The 18,191-nt window shown below is 45.3% G+C and overlaps 1 protein-coding gene across 1 annotated transcript in view; it reads right to left on the bottom strand.

Moving 5' to 3' along the window:
• GLDN (gliomedin) overlaps nucleotides 1-18,191 on the bottom strand; it is a 65,128-nt gene that overhangs the window by 22,781 nt on the left and 24,156 nt on the right. The window contains exon 2 of the mRNA XM_032343727.1: nucleotides 5,244-5,295. Within this exon, the coding sequence (XP_032199618.1) occupies nucleotides 5,244-5,295 (52 nt within the window). The remainder of the gene's footprint in view (nucleotides 1-5,243; nucleotides 5,296-18,191) is intronic.

Here is an 18,191-nt window from a genome sequence, read left to right as displayed (position 1 = left end):
AAAGCCTGAGAGCTCTTAGTCTGAGAGCAAGAGTAAAGTGTTGAGCCAAATTGTGGGATGGAGAGTGGGGTCGACATATACCACATCTGGAGGGAGATGGCTGATAGAAGAGGCATCAGGAAAGAGAGACTGAACCGAAGGTACAGGAGGGAATCCAGGAGGTCCTGAGCCCTGAACCTAATGGAGAAGAGAATTTCAGAAGAGAAAGGAGACAAACACTTCCAAAGAGCCCAGAAGCAGAGGGCTATAGTGATGGTGAACCTGTATCCTGACGCCCACTCGGGATGCCTACAGAGCTGCCCCAAGGCTGCTTACACCTGGAAGAAGCCCCAAATATGTGTCATTATACTAATGTCAAAAGTCAAATAGTATGTGCCAACTGGGTCTTGAGAAAACTGTTTATCAGGATGTTTTCTCAACTCTTGACTCTTCTCTTCTTGAATAACAGAAACCCTGGGGATACACGTGGACAGCCAAGTTCATGTTAGCACTGTATGCGGGGCTAGAGCGATGGGACAATGGAGAATGTCTCTGGGACTTGGAGACTTGGTTCACATGTGATCCTGCCTCCCACTGTCTCCCTGTTTCCCACTGCCTCCTGGCTTCCGCAGGACAAGTTTTCTGCTGCCTCCCGAGATTCTGATGCGTCTGCCCCATTCCTCACCCGGTTAGAGACTGCTGCCACCTTCCACACGGGTGGGGGCCTGAGCCCGACATGTGTCCTACACGCCTTCGTCACAGAGTGGGGTCACCTGTGCTTGTGAGGGCCTGTACCCATTCTGTGAGCATCCCTCCCCTTGAGGAGTATGACACTAAATAGCAAATAAAAAGCCCCACCATAGCAGGTAGAGAGTAAAACCATTAAAGAAAGGAGGAAGCCCTTTTCCTGCTTTTTGAAGAAGGGGCCCTGAATTTTCATTGCCGCAGCAGGCTCTGACTGCCCCAACCCACATTCCTAACCAGAATCGGTGAGAAGTGGGCGGATGCTGAAGGAGGCTGAGCCGCTTAGAGTTTTTTTTCTCCTTGAAATCTAAGACTGACCCACAGTGGCCCCAGTTACGTAAATCGGAGGTCTGTGGATTGTCACGCAAGGCAAAACAATGCCCCTCTGCTGAGAGAGATCAGAGAGGAGTGGTGGTGACTGGCATTGACATGACAGAACCACAAGATGGCAATACTGGGATCCCGGAGTCCCCAGAACCAGCTTGGAGTGTCCGGACTTCATGGAGAAAAAAAAGCCTTTGCTGGGTTATGCCACTGAGATTTTATGGTTTAATCACTACCAGAGCCTGTCCTAACCTACCTTGACAAATACATCCCTCTGTCCTTACAATAACTGGTAACTTCTTGACCACCGCCCCCCCCCCCCCGTCCCCCCGCCTCGGATAAGCTCTGCTGCTAGCAAAGAGAAGGATTTCAATGTAGACAGGAAACACGGGCACGACAGTTATGAGGAAGGAATGACCACATTTCCCGAAGTCTCACCAATAGTGGAACACAAAGAAGCCCCCAAATAAAAATCCAAATAGAAACATGTCAGAAAGGGAGGTCCGGTTCAGCCGCTAAGCCTGATAAAGCCAGGCCTGGCGCCTGTGGGGCCTATGGCCCTGATTCTCTTCTTCTGTTCCCAGCAGGGACTCCCCAGCGCTTGGGATTCAGCCAGCCAAGGCTTCAGGGCCAGACAGGAGCTCTAGCCAAAGGGAGTGTGGCTCCCCTTTCCCCTGAGAGTCAGGAGTACTTGGCTGTCCTTCAGGGACAGCCTGAGAGGGCCCTAGTTCTCGCATGTGGAACTGGAACTTACCAACTAGAACAACAGGCTAGTGGCTCAGTGAGGCCAGCTGAGCGAGAGCATGAGCAAACACCAGCTGTTTCTGAGAACAGCCTGTCAGTTTACCAGCGTTGCCCTGGCCACAGCTCGGAGGCCTCAGGACCCAGCCTGTGTGCGACGGTACACCCTTTGCGGCTGCCCCTGCCACCAACCGCGGGGCCAGTCCCAGGCCACCTAACTTGGAAAGGCATCTTTCCTCCTATGTCCCCGCTAAACTGTGGCTTTGGTCCAATCCCATCTGTTTGGTGCATTTCAACTTTGGACCATGGCACGGCAACCTTCAAGATTTAGAGTAGGGATGGCCAGTAGGTTTTATTTCAAGTGCCAGTTCTCATCCGTCAGTACAGATTTCTGGAAGGCTAGAAAAGAATGACATGAGGCCAGGCTTCGTGGCGGCTGGGATCCCTTCTCCATGTCTGCCAGGGTACAGGGTAAGGATCCATAAGGAGTGCCATCATGGGGTTGGAGCCCCTTGGCCATAAGGAGAATGGGCAATGTGGATTTGAAGCGCCCCTGCCCAGATAAGCAGGTCAGTAATGTCATAGTTGTGAGACTTTCCAAAAAAGCCTATGCTCTGAGTCCACTGGAAGTGAAGAACCCAGAACCTGCCTTCTTCAAGACACTTGCTATTCCAGAAAATATGTTTCTGGGGTCCCAGGAAATCTGGGCTTTGGGATGGGATGCTTCCAGAAAAGCATGCCGTTTGTACTCAAAAGCACAAAATATGCATTAGCAAAACCCTTACCTGCTCTAGCTCCTGAACTGCCCTCACTATTTGCCTGACGGTTACCGGCTGCATACATCTGTCCTTGTCCCCAGACCACGGACAGCTGCCTCCAGAAAAGGGAACAGGGATGGGGTTTCGCGGTCCCAGCTAGACTAGCCTCGAGTCACAGTGCCTGCTTTTTCAAAGCTGAGTCCCATTGTAAAGCTGGATCTTGTTCTCAGGCTTCAGGCCCCAAGCCCGGGGTCCACTCTGGCAGCCACTCCTGCCAGGATCTTCTTGGAGCTCTGGACCAAGACTCTCTGCCCTTGCCCCTGTAGCTGCCAATGCAGTCCTGGATCCTGTCACCTTTCTGCCCCCTGTCCAGACAGCGTGATCTGTCCAGAGATACAACCTCACTTGGCAACTTGTAAGTTTCACACCTAAGTTTTAATTGAAGAGCCTTCTGTGTGAAAAGGGGGCTCAGTTTCAAGCTGGCATGAAATGAGAAGGTGCTGGCTTTTGAAAAGATTTTGAGGTACCAAAGAATAGCTTCCTCAACCCATTTCCAGCACAGATGCGATCCCCACCCCCCACCCCTAATCTTCCCTAAGTGGTCTCGACAGCTCCACCAGCATTCACTGAACAGCGAGGCTCTCCTTCTAGCACTTCTATAATAAATATCAAAAAGGAGGAGGCTTTTCCTGTGCCTCTCAACAGGATTTTTGTGCCTGTAATTCCATCCATCTGAGCGTTTTTCTAGTGCTCATTACTGTCACATGAGGAACTCTGAAAAGGACTTTCGAAGATGAAAGAAAGGTGCGTAAGACACAAGAGTTTCAGAATGAAGGACCAAGCTGTTCCGAAGAGATTTAATTTTCTCTGAGGGTCGAAATGTGTCTTGAGTAATTCAATTAGCATTTCCCAAGAAGCCACAGGATTATAGCTTTTCTCACTAAAACTAAACTAAGCAAACAAGAGGCAAACTTGCACCCAGGGTTCTTCATGGGAATGTCTTTCTCACCAACCCACTGCCCCCAATTTAATCACTTCCATAAACCATCGGTTTAGTCGTTCACCAAACTTGCACTGAGCTCCCAGTGCAGGGCAGGTCATGGGCGGTCGCGGGGAGAACGCTGGCACGCAGGACGGGGTTTCTCACGGCTGGACGCAGCCTGCAGGGTTTCTCAACCTCCACCAGTGTGCCCTGTCAGTGGGACACCCCCAGGGCCTGAGGGCAGACACGGAGAAGGATCAACAGAAGCTTCATCAGGCTTCAAAGTCTTCTGGCTATGTGTTAAAGTTCACGAGAGCTGTGCTTTTACTCCATAGTAGACTTTTATTTTTTAAAGATTTTATTTATTTACTTGACAGACAGAGATCACAAGTAGGCAGAGAGGCAGGCAGAGAGAGAGGAGGAATCAGGCTCCCTGCTGAGCAGAGAGCCTGATGTGGGGCTCGATCCCAGGACCCTGGGATCATGACCTAAGCCGAAAGCAGAGGCTTTAACCCACTGAGCCACCCAGGCGCCCCTCCATAGTAGACTTTTAATGCAAAAATCATTTCCTCAGAATGGGGGAGAGGATGGAAATAGGCTGTGTCTGATATCAGGCTCCGTAGGCCCATCCTTGGGCCTGGCCAGAGCCTTCCTTGGTCTAGGGTAAAATGAATTAGGTGACCTGTCTGGGGTCTGTGTTCTTCCTTGCCACAAGCTTCTGAAGGCAGGAGGCAAGCACTCCCAACCCAGGCAGGAGGCAGGCACTTCATCTCAAGCAGGAATCAAGTACCCAGCTCCCCTCAGGCAGGAATCAGGTACTTCCCTCAGGCAGAAGACAGGAGGCAGGCACCCCCCACCACCTCAGGCAGGAGGCAGGACACCTTAGGTTCAGGTGTACATTGTCTATCAACAGCACATTCCCCCCCCCCCCCCCCGCCCCCAACCCACTAGCCATGCTGTGTCCCTTGGCTTGGTGTGCCTCCTTGTTGATTCCCTCCCTCCTGTTTATTTGTCCTTGATTTCCTGAGTGGAGGGGAGCTGTGACATAACCCCCCATCTCACCTAGCAAACAGTAGACACCACACACAGAGCACTCTTCATAATGTTTTCTTGACTAATTAGCAGTTTGCTTCTAGAACTTCCTGTTCATGCCATATGTATAAGGAAACAATTACTTCTGATAAGCAAATACCCCTTTTTTTTTCTCTTTTAAAAAGTCGTGTGAATAAGGAAAACATCTATGGCCCCATTTCAAGGTACCACACGTTTCTAATTATCCAAGACCTAGTTATTTTTCATGGCTGTATTTCTATGGTAATACCAGAAATATTATTTTTCATAATTATATTTCAATTGATACTGAACTCATTAAAAACATCTGGTAAGGGGCGTCTGGGTGGCTCAGTGTGTTGAGCCTCTGCCTTTGGCTTGGGTCATGATCTCAGGGTCCTGGGATCAAGTCCCGCGTAGGGCTCTGTGCTCAGCAGGGAGCCTCCTTCCCCCTCTCTCTCTGCCTGCCTCTCTGGCTACTTGTGATCTCTCTCTGTCTTTGTCAAATAAATAAATAAAATCTTTAAAAAAAAATCTGGTAAAAGTAAACCAACATGTGTTTTTATAACCCTTAGTGTTCCTAGGTGTTCATTCTGCCCTGGTCCTTTGGTGAGCCCACGTGTGTGCAGTGTGAACCCCTCTCGCTCAGTGCCAGGCCGGCCTACCTGTGAGGCAGATGCCCTTGGTGCTGTTGCAGAGGTCCACCATCACTCGGATCTGCAGGGAGAGAGAGTGGTTAATAGCATCACAGAATACAGTGGGCCCCGAACTTGACCTTCACCCGGACAAAAGCAGTTACAAGGATTCACAAAGTAACCTCAGCAGAACACGCCTAAGTCTGAAGAAAAGTTAACCTCAACTGAAAAAGAAACTCTTAAAAGACCTAGTGATATATGATAATAGAAGCTCATCTACTAATATCATTCATCAAATCTCCTTGATTTCTCTCTAGCTCTGAGAAGAGAGATGGTAAAGGAATTGCTAAATCCAATTTTCAAGGCTGTCATGAGTCAGCCCTCCAGCATCTGAAGGACTCAATCTGCGTGGGGGTTGAGTAAAGAGGGAAGGGTTTGTGATTGGGAGTTAGCACCCACTAGCTGGGCGAGCACAGGCAAGGTACTTAACCTCCAGGCGCTTTGGTTTCCTTTGAAAAGTGTAAATACTATAAGCACCTGTCTTGAGTTCTGTCCCCGGTACACAAATGCTGCCCCAGATGGTAGTCATTCTCGTGCCTTGTGGGTACAGCCTACTAAACACTGGATGGCCGTCTGTGGTAGGCGGACCCTGCAGCATGGTCTGAGCCCGGGGTCTGGTCTCCCCACACCCATTCTGCAGCCCGTCCCCCTCTCCACTCTCCATGCTGCTCCCAGGGAACTTCACAAAAACCAAACCTGAGCGGGTGAGCCCTGATTCACACAGTTGTGATTCCTTGCTGCTCTAAAGACACAGAACAAAGTTCCTCCTTCTCTGGACTCATCTCACCACTCCCCTTTCTCTTTCTATCTTCCAGCTGTGCTTTGCCTCAGTTTGCTCATCTCAAAATGGAGATAGGAATAGTGCTTACATCTGAGGATTGTTGTGAAGAGTAAGTGAAATCATTTTATGTGAAGTTCTTAGAACAATCTGGAAAGCACACACAACAGCTATCTTCCACCCAGTGGAGGTAATAGAGAGTGTGGACAGAAGCATGGATTCTGAGGTCAACCTGCCTATGTTCAAATCGTGGCTTTGCCACTCACAAGCAGTGTGATCGGATGGCAGTTACGTGACCTCTCCGTGCTTCCGTGTTTTTATCGGTAAATGAAGCTAACAGCACCTACCTTATACCATGGTTGTGTGTATTAAATGAGCAAGTACAGGCAACACACTCAGAGCAGGAACTAACACATAGTAAGCACATGCTATTTATGCTATTGTGTTAGATCGTTCCTTAAATATGCCAGGAATGACTGAATTAATTCATAAATTTACCACCCAATGGTTCAATGGTTTTCAACTTATAGATTCAGTAATTTTTAGACCCTAATAATGTGACATTTCAAAACTATGCAGAGAACTTATTAAGAAATGGATTTGAGGGGCGCCTGGGTGGCTCAGTGGGTTATAGCCTCTGCCTTTGGCCCAGGTCATGATCCCAGGATCCTGGGATCAAGCCCCACATCGGGTTCTCTGCTCAGCAGGGACCCTGCTTCCCCCTCTCTCTCTACCTGCCTCTCTGCCTACTTGTGATCTGTCAAATAAATAAAATAAAAAATAAATTTAAAAAAAAGAAGTGGATTTGAGATAGCAGGTTAGACATCGGGGGAAAAACAAAATGTTGAATCCTTACTTCGCTCCTTACACTAAATAAGTCCATTAAGCAATATTGATAAAAGAGTTAAAGGTGAAAAATAAACTTCGATAAAACACTGGAAGAAAACCTGGGGGAAAAATTCATACTGGCATTAGATAGGAAAGACTTTTCCAAGAAAGAAACAACCTCCATACTATATAGGAAGAATGTATAAATTTGACTAATAATTTAAAATTTTTGCAAAAGGTGAAATCCTACAAGCCAGTAACAAATGAGAACCGTAGACCTTGAAAAATAACTGTGAAAGGCTAGTATCTAAAGAGCTCTTACAAACCAATAAGGAACAAGAAACCAGAAGAAAAATGGACAATGGACCCAAACAGGAACTTCAGAGAAAAGCAAAAGGCTGCATCATTTTCACTTACAGTTAAAGAAATACATTCAAATGATGAAATGTTATTTCCCACCTCTTCGATTTGTTAATAAAAAGACCAACAGACTATCATGGGAACAGTGGAAAGCCACTCTCTCATCCTGCTGATCAAGTGAAGGCATACTATCTCGCTGGAGGGCATTTTGGCAATAACTACTAAACGTAAGTGGGTCTACCTTCTGATCCATCAATTGCACTTTGGGATTTAGTCTTCAGATATATTCAAATACACGTGAGGAGAGAGAAGTACAAAGACAGTCATTGCAGAAATGTGGACAGGAGCAAAAACAAACTCCATATTTATCAGAGGGTCTTATGGAATGAAAGGCAGCATATCCGTAGCATGAAATTCAGTGAAAAAGAATACATTTAAATCTGTAAGAATGACACTGAAATATCTCCAAGATAAATGAAAAAAAAAAAAAAAGGCAAAGTACTGAGCAGCATGTGTAATGGCCTCTCATTTATGAAAAAAAAAAGAAAAAAAGTGCTGTGCACACAAATATTTCTATATGCTTCTCTCTTGTTGCTTTCAAGATTCTCTGTTTTTGGCTTTCCAGAGTATTTATGGAAAGAAACCTAAAAAGCCCCGAGGGTGGGGCGGGGATGGAGGACCAGGGTGGGAGGAGGCCATAGGAAACATGATGTGCCCTTTTGTTTCATTGGAAATTTTCACTGATCATTCTTTGAGTTAAACTCTCTTTAAAAAGAACAAATTTTGATGGAAGGGGAAAGACTGTTTTGCCTTCCACCTAGGCTTAGTCTGTTTGCTAGGAGATCCAGCGGAAAATTCATACCGTGTCTACTTTGTCAAGTGTATCTATAGATATTTATTGACGGCTTTAGAAATGTATTGTGAAACATACATCTCACAAATAGAGCAAACGTGCACCATTTAAAGATGAATCGTAAAACAAACATGTATATCCCGCACCCACTTGCCACCCCCGGGAAAAAAATGGAGGTGCTTCTTCCTGTAACATGCCAGCCCCATCAACTCTGAGACAAAGTGTATTGTGTGGTGTTCCTCTCTCTTTCATACAAGTAAGAACACAGAGGCATAGAGAGGTGACATCGTGTACTCAAGGTCATATCACTTGCTGGGATCAGAGCTGGCTTCAACTCCTGATGCCAGGTCTACTGTGCTTTCGATTATTGCTCTGATGATTCCCTCAACAGAACCAGACAGAAGAAATTTCGACTCGCTATTTTTAGTCATTTTCCTAAATGAATGTAATCAGCTGCACTATGGACAAGATTTTTTATCTTAAAAAATGTATAATTGCCCATTGAGAGAACCATTAAAGACTTCACAATGCTTCATTTGTTGCCTGGGGGATCACAGCAGAGGGAGTAGTTTGAAACAACAGAAGCTTCAATAGGGAAAATTAGCCTTTCTCTTTCCTTCTCATCACCGGTCTGGGGTAGGCACAGCCTCTATAAAAGATGATGAAGAAAGAATTTTCATTTCCGACCTTTTGGCTCCATTTATATGCTAAATGTCCATTTAGCTATTTACCAGTAAATTGTGTTAATGTTCATGCAGAAATAGTCCTTGAAGAGACTTGGGCTATATAAGACTGTAGTGGGGGAAATAGAGGGAATGAAAAGTTGTGACCATAGAAAGTCAGAAGCTGTCTTTCTGATAGTGATTAAGACCTTGGATCAGAATAAAAGGACTCAAAATGAGTTGTCACACAACCTAGGTTGTCAAATTATGGAATCACATTTGGCATAGAGAGCTTTCTAAATCTTAATTTAGGACTTAAGAATGGTGAAGCTGGAAGAGGCCTTCCAGCTCACTGTCCTGGGGGTGTCAGGCACAGTCGGTCCAAGATGTAGCCCTGCTCCCCCACAGAGTCTAGCTGCTGCCACTTTCCCCGTCACTCTGCTCCAGTCGTACTGACCGTTGTCTCTGGTCTTTGCTGCACCTGTAGGCAGTGCTTACATCTTTGGTGAGAACTCAGCTCAAATGTCACCACATCAGGAACACTTTCCCTGACTCCCCAGCTGAAAATACCCCTAGGGGCCACTCTCCATCACCTCACCAGGCTTGTTTTCTCTGTAACACTCATCACTATCCAATATTATCTTACTAATGTCTGCGTTTATTTATTATCCACTCCTGCCTCCCAAAGAATGGAAGAATTTTGAGAGAATTTGCTGTTTTGTCTCTATCCCTTGTGTATAAAATAGTGCCTGCTTCCAGACCTAGAACTTTTCCACTGGGGAGATACATTTCAAGTAAAAAAGTAAGTCAGTGGTCTTGAAGGGAGATCTTACCTTGACAGAAGTTGACAATAAATTGCTAATTGGGTTTATGACATGAGAATTTGATGGCATTGGGAAGAGGATGGGTGAGATGCAGAAAAAGCTCCATAACAGTTGTGGGAAGGCCCACCCCAACCCACGGACATTATTTGGAGGACACATTTTATGGAAACAGATGGCTGTCACCTTCAGAGCTATATAAATAATGGTACCCCTGAGTGCTCAGGCTTAGTGCACCCTTGGTCAACGTGTCAATGGGGTGGAATCACCTCCCCAGAAGAGACACCATGGCCTGTCGGGGTCATCTCTTGAGTGGGAAGATCAATACAGTAATGGAGAGGGACACGTTGTATGGGGACTTGTTCTTAGCAGTGACAACATGTGGGTCATGGGAGAAAAGACAGCCAAAATGGGAGGAAGGGTCTTGGGTTCCTCACCATGACTGTTCTTGGCTTTGCTTGAGAAAGAATTCAAGAACAATCCATTTAGAAGAAGGATCAAAGATTTATCAAGTAGAGAAGTAAGAAAGGAGCTACTTCACAAAGTAGCAGCCTCTTCTCCCAGAGGGGGTAGAGCATCCCCTTTTGCTTCTATAAAACCCAAAGGTTTTATATATCTTTTAAAAATTTTATTTATTTATTTGACAGAGAGACGTCAAGAGCAGGAACACAAGCAAGGGGAGTAGGAAAGGGAGAAACAGGCTCCCCATGGAGCAAGGAACCCGATGATGTGATGCAGGGCTTGATCCCAGGACCCTGGGATCATGACCTGAGCTGAAGGCAGATGCTTAGTGACTGAGCCACCCAGGTGCCCCAATTTTATATGCTTTTAAAATTAGTTAACTGTATAGGGAGGGCCTTATTCTTTAACTTTGGGGGTTTATCATTTACATTGGGACCATAGTTTTTCCATTGTCCCAAGGTTGTGCAATTACCAACAGGGAACAATTTTAAGACTGTCCAGCCTTGGTGGCTTTTACTGTCTGGCGATCATCCATGAATCAGATCTTACAACTTTTTTTAATAACCTGCTGATTTTTAAGTTAAGGGTCAGCCTAGACCAAAATGGCTTTACTTTGGTTAACCAAAGTAGGTAATTTCACAGTCCAAGGACAAAGGAAAAACTAAGTGCCCTTGGCTCAACAGCTTCTAGTTTTGCAAAAGTGTCAGAGGACAGGAGCATTTGGTAAGATCCCCTTTCCAGTGGGGCTTGAGGGCCATCTTTTTCAGAACACCCAATCACCAGGCTCTAACTTGTGACCAAGTTAGATTCTCTGAACTGGAACCTGGGAAAGGCTTCTTTAACCTGCTGATGCTAGGTTTGAGTATAAGACATTAGAGACCTACAGTAGCTGGTCATATCAGCATGAGATGACAAAGGATAAGCAGAAGGTTGTATAGTGATGAAATTTTAAGAGGTCTGCAAGGTTTTTGTTAAGACATATCATATGCTTTTGTTAAGGCATATATGTCCAGTGAAATGGATACCTCAATCATGGGAGATCATGAAAGGTATACCCCAGGGAGGACACATACTTTTTAACAGTTCCTTTGCCATTGTGAGGGCATCAGCCTGGCAGCGGGGGAAGTTTTAGCATATCTTGAAAACACATATAGTAGCAAAAACATATGGCTAACCTACATGAAATGGCAGCTAATTGAGGTCCCAGATGCAGGTGCTCAAAAGGTCCAGCCGGAGGTCTGAGGGCTCTGGGAAAAACAGCCTTCTCAGGATTATGGACCTGACAAGTCAGATGTAGCTGGTAGACTGTTTTTGCGACTTTATATAAGTCTCCCTACCAATATCTATTCATAATTTGAGTCATCTTTGATGTACTGTGGTGGGTGAAGGAATGCAAAAACAAAACAAAGCAAAACAAAAAATGGGGTTTTTCAGAGAGCTGAGAGGCACCAAGGGATCTGGGTTTCCTGAAGCCCTAAGTGTTCTCTTCATTTACAGCCATTGCTTACCCACCTTAATTTCTATGATTTAGGAACAGGTTGTTGCCATGTTACAAGGACACCAGGATGGCAAAAGTCTTACTAATATTTGTGGAGAAGATTTTTAAGACTCATGTTTGCCCTTAAAGACTTAAAGAGGTTGTGCTAGAGTTTGGGCACAAGAGTCCTTTTAATAGTTTATATTTTAAAGGTTATTCTCGCCTAAGCCCAGGGTTGTGACAACCAAAAATGGGAGATCATGAAAGATGATCAGATATTGCCCAATGTCCCAAGGGCTAGGGGCATGGGGGCAAAAGTCACCCTTGGTTGAGAACTGTGGTTCTAAATGTTAGTCACTCCAACCAGTAAGACTGTACTAGGTTGGTCCTCAATACGCTCTTATTTTATCCTCAGGGTAAGAGGTGGGTTTTATTGTTCCCAAGTTACAGAGAAAGATTATCTTCCCCAGAATGCTGACTGACTGGCCCAAGACCCCACAACTAATTAGAGCTAAAGCATGGAATTCAATGGCATTGAGCTGAAGCAAACATTCCCAGTGCTGTGAAATATAACCAAAGTCAACCTCTTCTGATTTTAGGCAAATGTGGTGGCTGTGAATTCTTCTGTATGCGATTTGGTTTCCCTGAGCAGATTTCTAGACATGCCGTTCTGTTGCTTAAAAACCATCACTGGAGTTTTGCTATCTATCAGGTAAAGTTAGATAAGGACCTGATATCAACCTACTAGCCGGGTCCAGTGAGAGCTGTTTTCCCTCTCTGGGTGTCTTGTGGTTCTCACTGACAGCTTAAATTCCCTCAGTCTTCTACAGGCCTTCAGGTTGACCTCTGACCTATGACTAGAAGAAAAGGTGGGTTGCATTCTTTCTGTAGCTGTCCTTCTTGGAATAAAATGTGTATTTGCTGTTAGGGTGCCTGGGTGGCTCAGTTGGTTAAGGATTTGATTCTTGATTTGGGCTTAGGTCATGATCTCAGGGTTGCTGAGATTGAGCTCTGTGTTGGGCTCTGTGCTGGGCATGGAGCCTCTTAAGAGTCTCTCTCCCTGTCTGCCCCTCCCTACCTCTCTCTTTCTTGAAAAAAAAAAAAGAAAAGAAAGAAAGGAAAAAATGTATCAGCAGAATATCAAAGTGGCTCCTATCTTTGGAAGCTAAGTTGAAGACCTCCTAAAAACTTTTCTCTCTTAAAAGCTTGTGTCTTGAAAATTTCAAAGAGCACTGGATTTTAAATCAATTTTCTGGGATGAGATTAAGTATGTGTAACCGATAGAAAGAGAAGATTAATAGACTGCCAAGGCCTGGGGCGGGGGGTGGGGTGGGCAAAGAAGGGGCAGTGCCTGCTCAAGGGGGACAGGGTTTCTTTTATGGGGCGATGCAGAATTTCTGGAACTAGAGAGTGTTGATAGTTGTACGGCACTGCAAATGTAAATAGTACCACAAAACTGTACATTTTTTTAAAAGATTTTTAAAAATTTATTTATTTGACAGATCACAAGTAGTCAGAGAGACAGGCAGAGAGAGAGAGGGGAGGAAGCAGGCTCCCCGCTGAGCAGAGAGCCCAATGCAGGGCTCCATCCCAGGACCCCGAGACCATGACCTGAGCCAAAGGCAGAGGCTTTAACCCACTGAGCCACCCAGGTGTCCCCAAACTGTACACTTTTAAAAGGGTTAAAAGGGTGAATTTTATGTTACATGGGTCTAATTGATGAGGGAGCAGAAGGCTAGCTGAGGACAAAGCAAAAGGCTGAAACCTTGCAATCTCCCCCTCACCCCACTCCTGGGTGGGACAAATGTGACATTCTTTAAGAATGCCCCAACTATCTTAATGTCAATGGCTTGCTAAAAGGGAAAAACAACTCGACACCAGCAAGACCTCAGGTATCTTAGGTCCTCTTTAGCATATGAAAGTTCTATTGAAACCTCCTTTTCCCTTACCTTCCCCCAACCCAATGGTACAGAACATGCCATCCCTCACAAGACAGGGAAGCAGTTCTTCCTGCCCACAGGTCCTGTCCCCACGCTTTAATAAACCACCATTTTGCACCAAAAATGTTTCAAGAATTCTTTCTTGGTCATTGGTTCTGGACCTCACCCCACCGTTCTAGAACTTCATCATAGAACTTCATCTAGAACTTCATCATAGCCACAATAACAAATTATCTGTTTAGAAGATACTTTTGTGTCCTCCCTTTCCTGGAACAACTCAATATCCTGGGATCAATAAGGAAATACGTTGGGGGATAATCTTAGGTTAATATTTCCAACATTATTATGCATGTGAAATTCTCAGGTTTAAATATTTTCCTGTATTCTGCAGAATTATGACTAACACAGTTTTCTCTTGTATCTTGTTCTGATGGGAAGATATAAAAACGGACATTGCTAAAGTTGATTTTAGGGGCTTCACATGTAGTTACACTTAATTTATAGTGAAAGAAAAATATTGTCCCAATTTATAGGTGAGAAAATTGAGCACACTTCTGTACATTTAGAGCTCAGAATCTAGAGGGCCATTCAGACATTTACACTACCATTTACTATGTAGGTGGACATTGGAGCAATAACAATGGGAGTTACTTTTTTTTTTTTTTAACAAACCAGTCCCACGTAACAAAGTCCAAGTACAAGGGTGGGTCAGGCCTGGAGGCGGTATTCAATCAGTGGGGGTGCATACAGTCTCCTAGCTACCAAGGAGTATGGGCCCCTACCCTTTGGGAGCCTTTTGGCGCCAATGCTAACCAAGGTGTGATAGGCTAAATCAAATGTCTACTAGGGTAAATTGTAATTCAATTGGTCGCCTAGCATCACTGTGGGGTTTCCTGTGTGTGTTACAATTTCATTGGCCACCTGTGTGTGGCCAGGCCCATCCACTTGGCCTTTGCTCTATAAAAGTTAGTCTGGAAAGCAGGGAGGGGTCATTCTCTCTGTAGGGGCAGCCTCCACCGGTCTGGTGATGGTTGGTCTGATTCCTGATGCTTGGCATGAAATAAAACTTTGCTTAACCTTCACTTTGTATCAGTTTTGCTCCTTTAATCACAGACCCATTATTGGGGAACCCAATTTTGGGGGGGCCGAACATATGGGGGCTCGTCCGGGATTAAATAACGAGAACTGAGCCAGCATCAGAATTTCTGGGTCTGAATCTGTCTGTCTGGTTGCGGAGCTCCAGGTAGGGTCCACCAGAAAGAAGCTGGATGCAGCCATGCTCCCCAGGGCTGGAGTGGATGCAGGTACGCCCCATCACCCTCTGGTAGATCGTCTAGGGGTCCAAGTCCCCCCTAGGCGGTCATCTGGGTCTGTAGGGGGCCAGGTAACCCCCACCAGTGGGTGAGGGCCGCTGGGTCTGGTTCTGTTCTGTGGCTTGTCTCGGCGAGTGTCTCTAGGGAACAGAGAAATCCCCACTGGCAAGCACCTGTAGGGGGCCGGAAAAAAAACCCCACCCATTCCCGGCTCTGGGTAAGGGCCGCTGGGTTTGCAGTTGTCTTTGTCTTGTCTCTTTGTAGTCTGTTGTGGTGTTTGTTGTGTTTGAAGGAATGGGGCAAGCAGAGAGTAAGGGGACCCTGACTTTCATCTCTCTGTTCCTACTAATGGATGTGGGGCTTCTCGAACCTCACTCATTTTGTGTGTTTAGGGCTATAACTGGAGCCAATCGGGGATAGTCTAACTCAAGACAGAGACTTTAAGGAATATTCCCAAGCAGCTGCTGAAACTACCTTTGTTTTGGGGACATTCCTTGCCCTCTCTGGCCCAACGTGGACTGCCTAGCCCCTCCTCCTTGCTGGCGGGAAAGCATGGCATCTGCTCCTCTCTAGGAGCTGATAAGCCCTAGAACAGGGAACCCTTTTTCTGCCTTCTGGTGGCACTTTGTTCTGTTTTTCACTGTCGGGGAAAAAAGAAGAGCTCCCCCTGGACCTAACACCCTCCACTCTGGATCTTCCTACCCGGGTCTCAGGTAAACATTCAAAACGGAGTGGGCCCAGGTGGAACGTAAATCAGTATTTGAACTAAGTTAAGTTTGTTAAGTTAATTAGGATAAACATGTCTTTTGAGGTCACAGTAGTAAATGTGAAACTTAAGAGTTTTTACTTAAAGTCAAATAAGCTCATGTTATTTGTTAAAATCTGTTGAAATCTGTTAGCAAAGAGATGACTAAACTGATGGTTAATTGTCTGTCTCAAAATTTTAATGGCTAATTGTTAAAATAGCTTTCAAAGTCTTTCCTAACCTGAAACTTTAAACCAAATGGGATAAAATGCTAGAGCGCTGGTTGTAGGAACTAGGTTTGTGCTTTTGAAATCTGTTGGTAAACATCTTTTGTGCTTAACTGAATTCTGTTGTAACAGTCCTGGGGCCACTGTCTGAGCTAGATCCGTTCATAAAGAATGGAAGGGGAGACTGATCGCCTCCCATTAGGCAGGGATACCCAAAGGGGAGGGTGTCCAACCTGTTTGAATCTGAAGAGTGCCTGACTATGTGAATGTGTCTGTGTGGCTCCACCGCTTCCGCTACAGAGTCTGAGTGGGCTGCACCCGGAGTCTCGCGGGGCGTCATATGGCATGACGGTCATCTACTCCGCGGAGTAGCCTGGTCGGGGGTTTATATGGACAGACCTTAGGTAAGACACTCCTAAGTTCCTACGAGGGACGTGAGCAGGACAGAATCTGAAAGATCCCCCTCCCTTTGTCTGCGACATCATTTCCGATGGGAGCGAAACATAGAAAACTCACTATCTTAGGGGAAAAAAGAGGAAAGACAGTGGTATAGAAAAGCTGGTTTTCGGGACGCCTGGGTGGCTCAGTTGGTTAAGCAGCTGCCTTCGGCTCAGGTCATGATCCCAGCGTCCTGGGATCGAGTCCCACGTCGGGCTCCTTGCTCGGCAGGGAGCCTGCTTCTCCCTCTGCCTGCCATTCTGTCTGCCTGTGCCCCCCCCCCCATAAATAAATAAAATCTTTAAAAAAAAGAAAATAAAAGCTGGTTTTCTCTCTGTTTAAAAGGGCAAAGTTTTCTTTTCTTTTTTTTTTTTTTAAAGATTTTATTTATTTTATTTATTTACCTGACAGAGAGAGATCACAAGTAGGCAGAGAGAGACCCGAGCCGAAGGCAGCGGCTGAACCCACTGAGCCACCCAGGCGCCCTAAAAGGGCAAAGTTTTCTTAGGTTAGTTGATCTGTAAATGGTTTCCTCTTTGCCTGCCCAGAGTTGTAAATGAGGTCTCTTTGACTCATAAGGCTTTTCCTTGATATGCTAAGTTACTCAGGGAGTACTGCTAAACCAATGATAAACCTTGCCTTACTCTTGGGTAACCCCTCTAAAGGAAATTCATATGGGAGACATTCAGGACAAATACAGGTCTTTGATATGTTAAATCCTGGGAACTGAAATGGGTGAGCATTTCCAGAAGTAAAAGCTGCATTCGGACTAAACCAGAATTAGTAACATGGGACTAGATGAATCGAAGGAAGTTGTAATGTGTCTCTTAATGTGTTGTTTTATTTTAAACATGACTGGTTCCAGACAAGGGAAACTTTTTCTTAAGTTATCTGTAATTTATAGAGATGTAACAGTCCTCATTTGTAAACGAATCAAGGCATTCCAACTTTTCTCTCCATCTGAACCCTCTGAAACCAAAAGGTCTTAGTAAGTATTCTTTCTTCCATGGCAATCAGTCATTTGCATAAGTTCAATAAGAATCTGTTCTCCTTGTAACAGAACAGCATTGGAAACACTGGTTATTTTACCAAGGCTTTGACTGGGATGTCATATTTGAAAAGACTCAGATATGACCAGACAGTTTAAAGGAACTACAGTTGACTTTATGAAACCTGGAGCCGTAAAGCCCTTTGGAACTGTTGGCCTGATACCTTGCTTACAGAGTTCCCAGCAGCCTTACCAGGCAAGTAAAGAATGTCACTCCCTGGCAGGGGCTGGACCTTAGGAAGAGTAATTCGCCCAAATCGACAGGTATTGCAGGCATGTCTGATGGCAACTACGTGGTTTGGCTTCTGGCCCGGAGAGGCTACTAAAAGTTCAACCTAGAGATTCCTTATAAGAAGTTCCAGCAAAGCAGATTCCAAAAGCTCTATATGATCACACTCACTGTTCTTGCTGAGCTTATGTAAATAATTAGGCCAAGGTTGTTAAAACTGGACTTGTTTTTCAAGTGAGTTAGTCCTGATTTGGCTATCTCTGGAAATGAGGGTTATCTTAGAGAGAAAAAGTAGTTTTAATAACACACCTTTATGGGTGTTAAATTCTAGATTTGGTTGTTTTTAAATGTTTGTTTACCTAAGCTAGATAACTTCAGGTAAACTTCGGAGAAGTTATAGGATAACTCGTGTAGATGACCTTGCTTTTGACAGTCAGTCAGCCCCAGAGATAAGGAGGAAACTTCAGAAAATTGAAGGATTTGAAAGGAATAATCTGACTTAGTTAGTGGGAACAGTGGAAATAGCCACTGAGGACTATGGGTCATGCTTGAGGGGACAAGAGTTCTCTTACAGACTCTGCAGGAAAAGGGTATCAGGTGTCAGCAATGAAAGCACAGCTTTGTCAGAGCCACGCCACTTATTGAGGCTTTGAGCTCCACGAGGGAGTTTCTTGGGACAGTGGGCTACTGCAGGCTGTGGATACCGCGGTTCGCGGAGATGGCGCGACCTCTCTACG

This window comes from Mustela erminea, chromosome 5 (genome assembly GCF_009829155.1).
Source record: "Mustela erminea isolate mMusErm1 chromosome 5, mMusErm1.Pri, whole genome shotgun sequence".
NCBI classification, from domain to species: Eukaryota; Metazoa; Chordata; class Mammalia; order Carnivora; family Mustelidae; genus Mustela; species Mustela erminea.
Note: the sequence above shows the minus strand (reverse complement) of the source record. Positions and strands in the feature narration are given on the sequence as shown.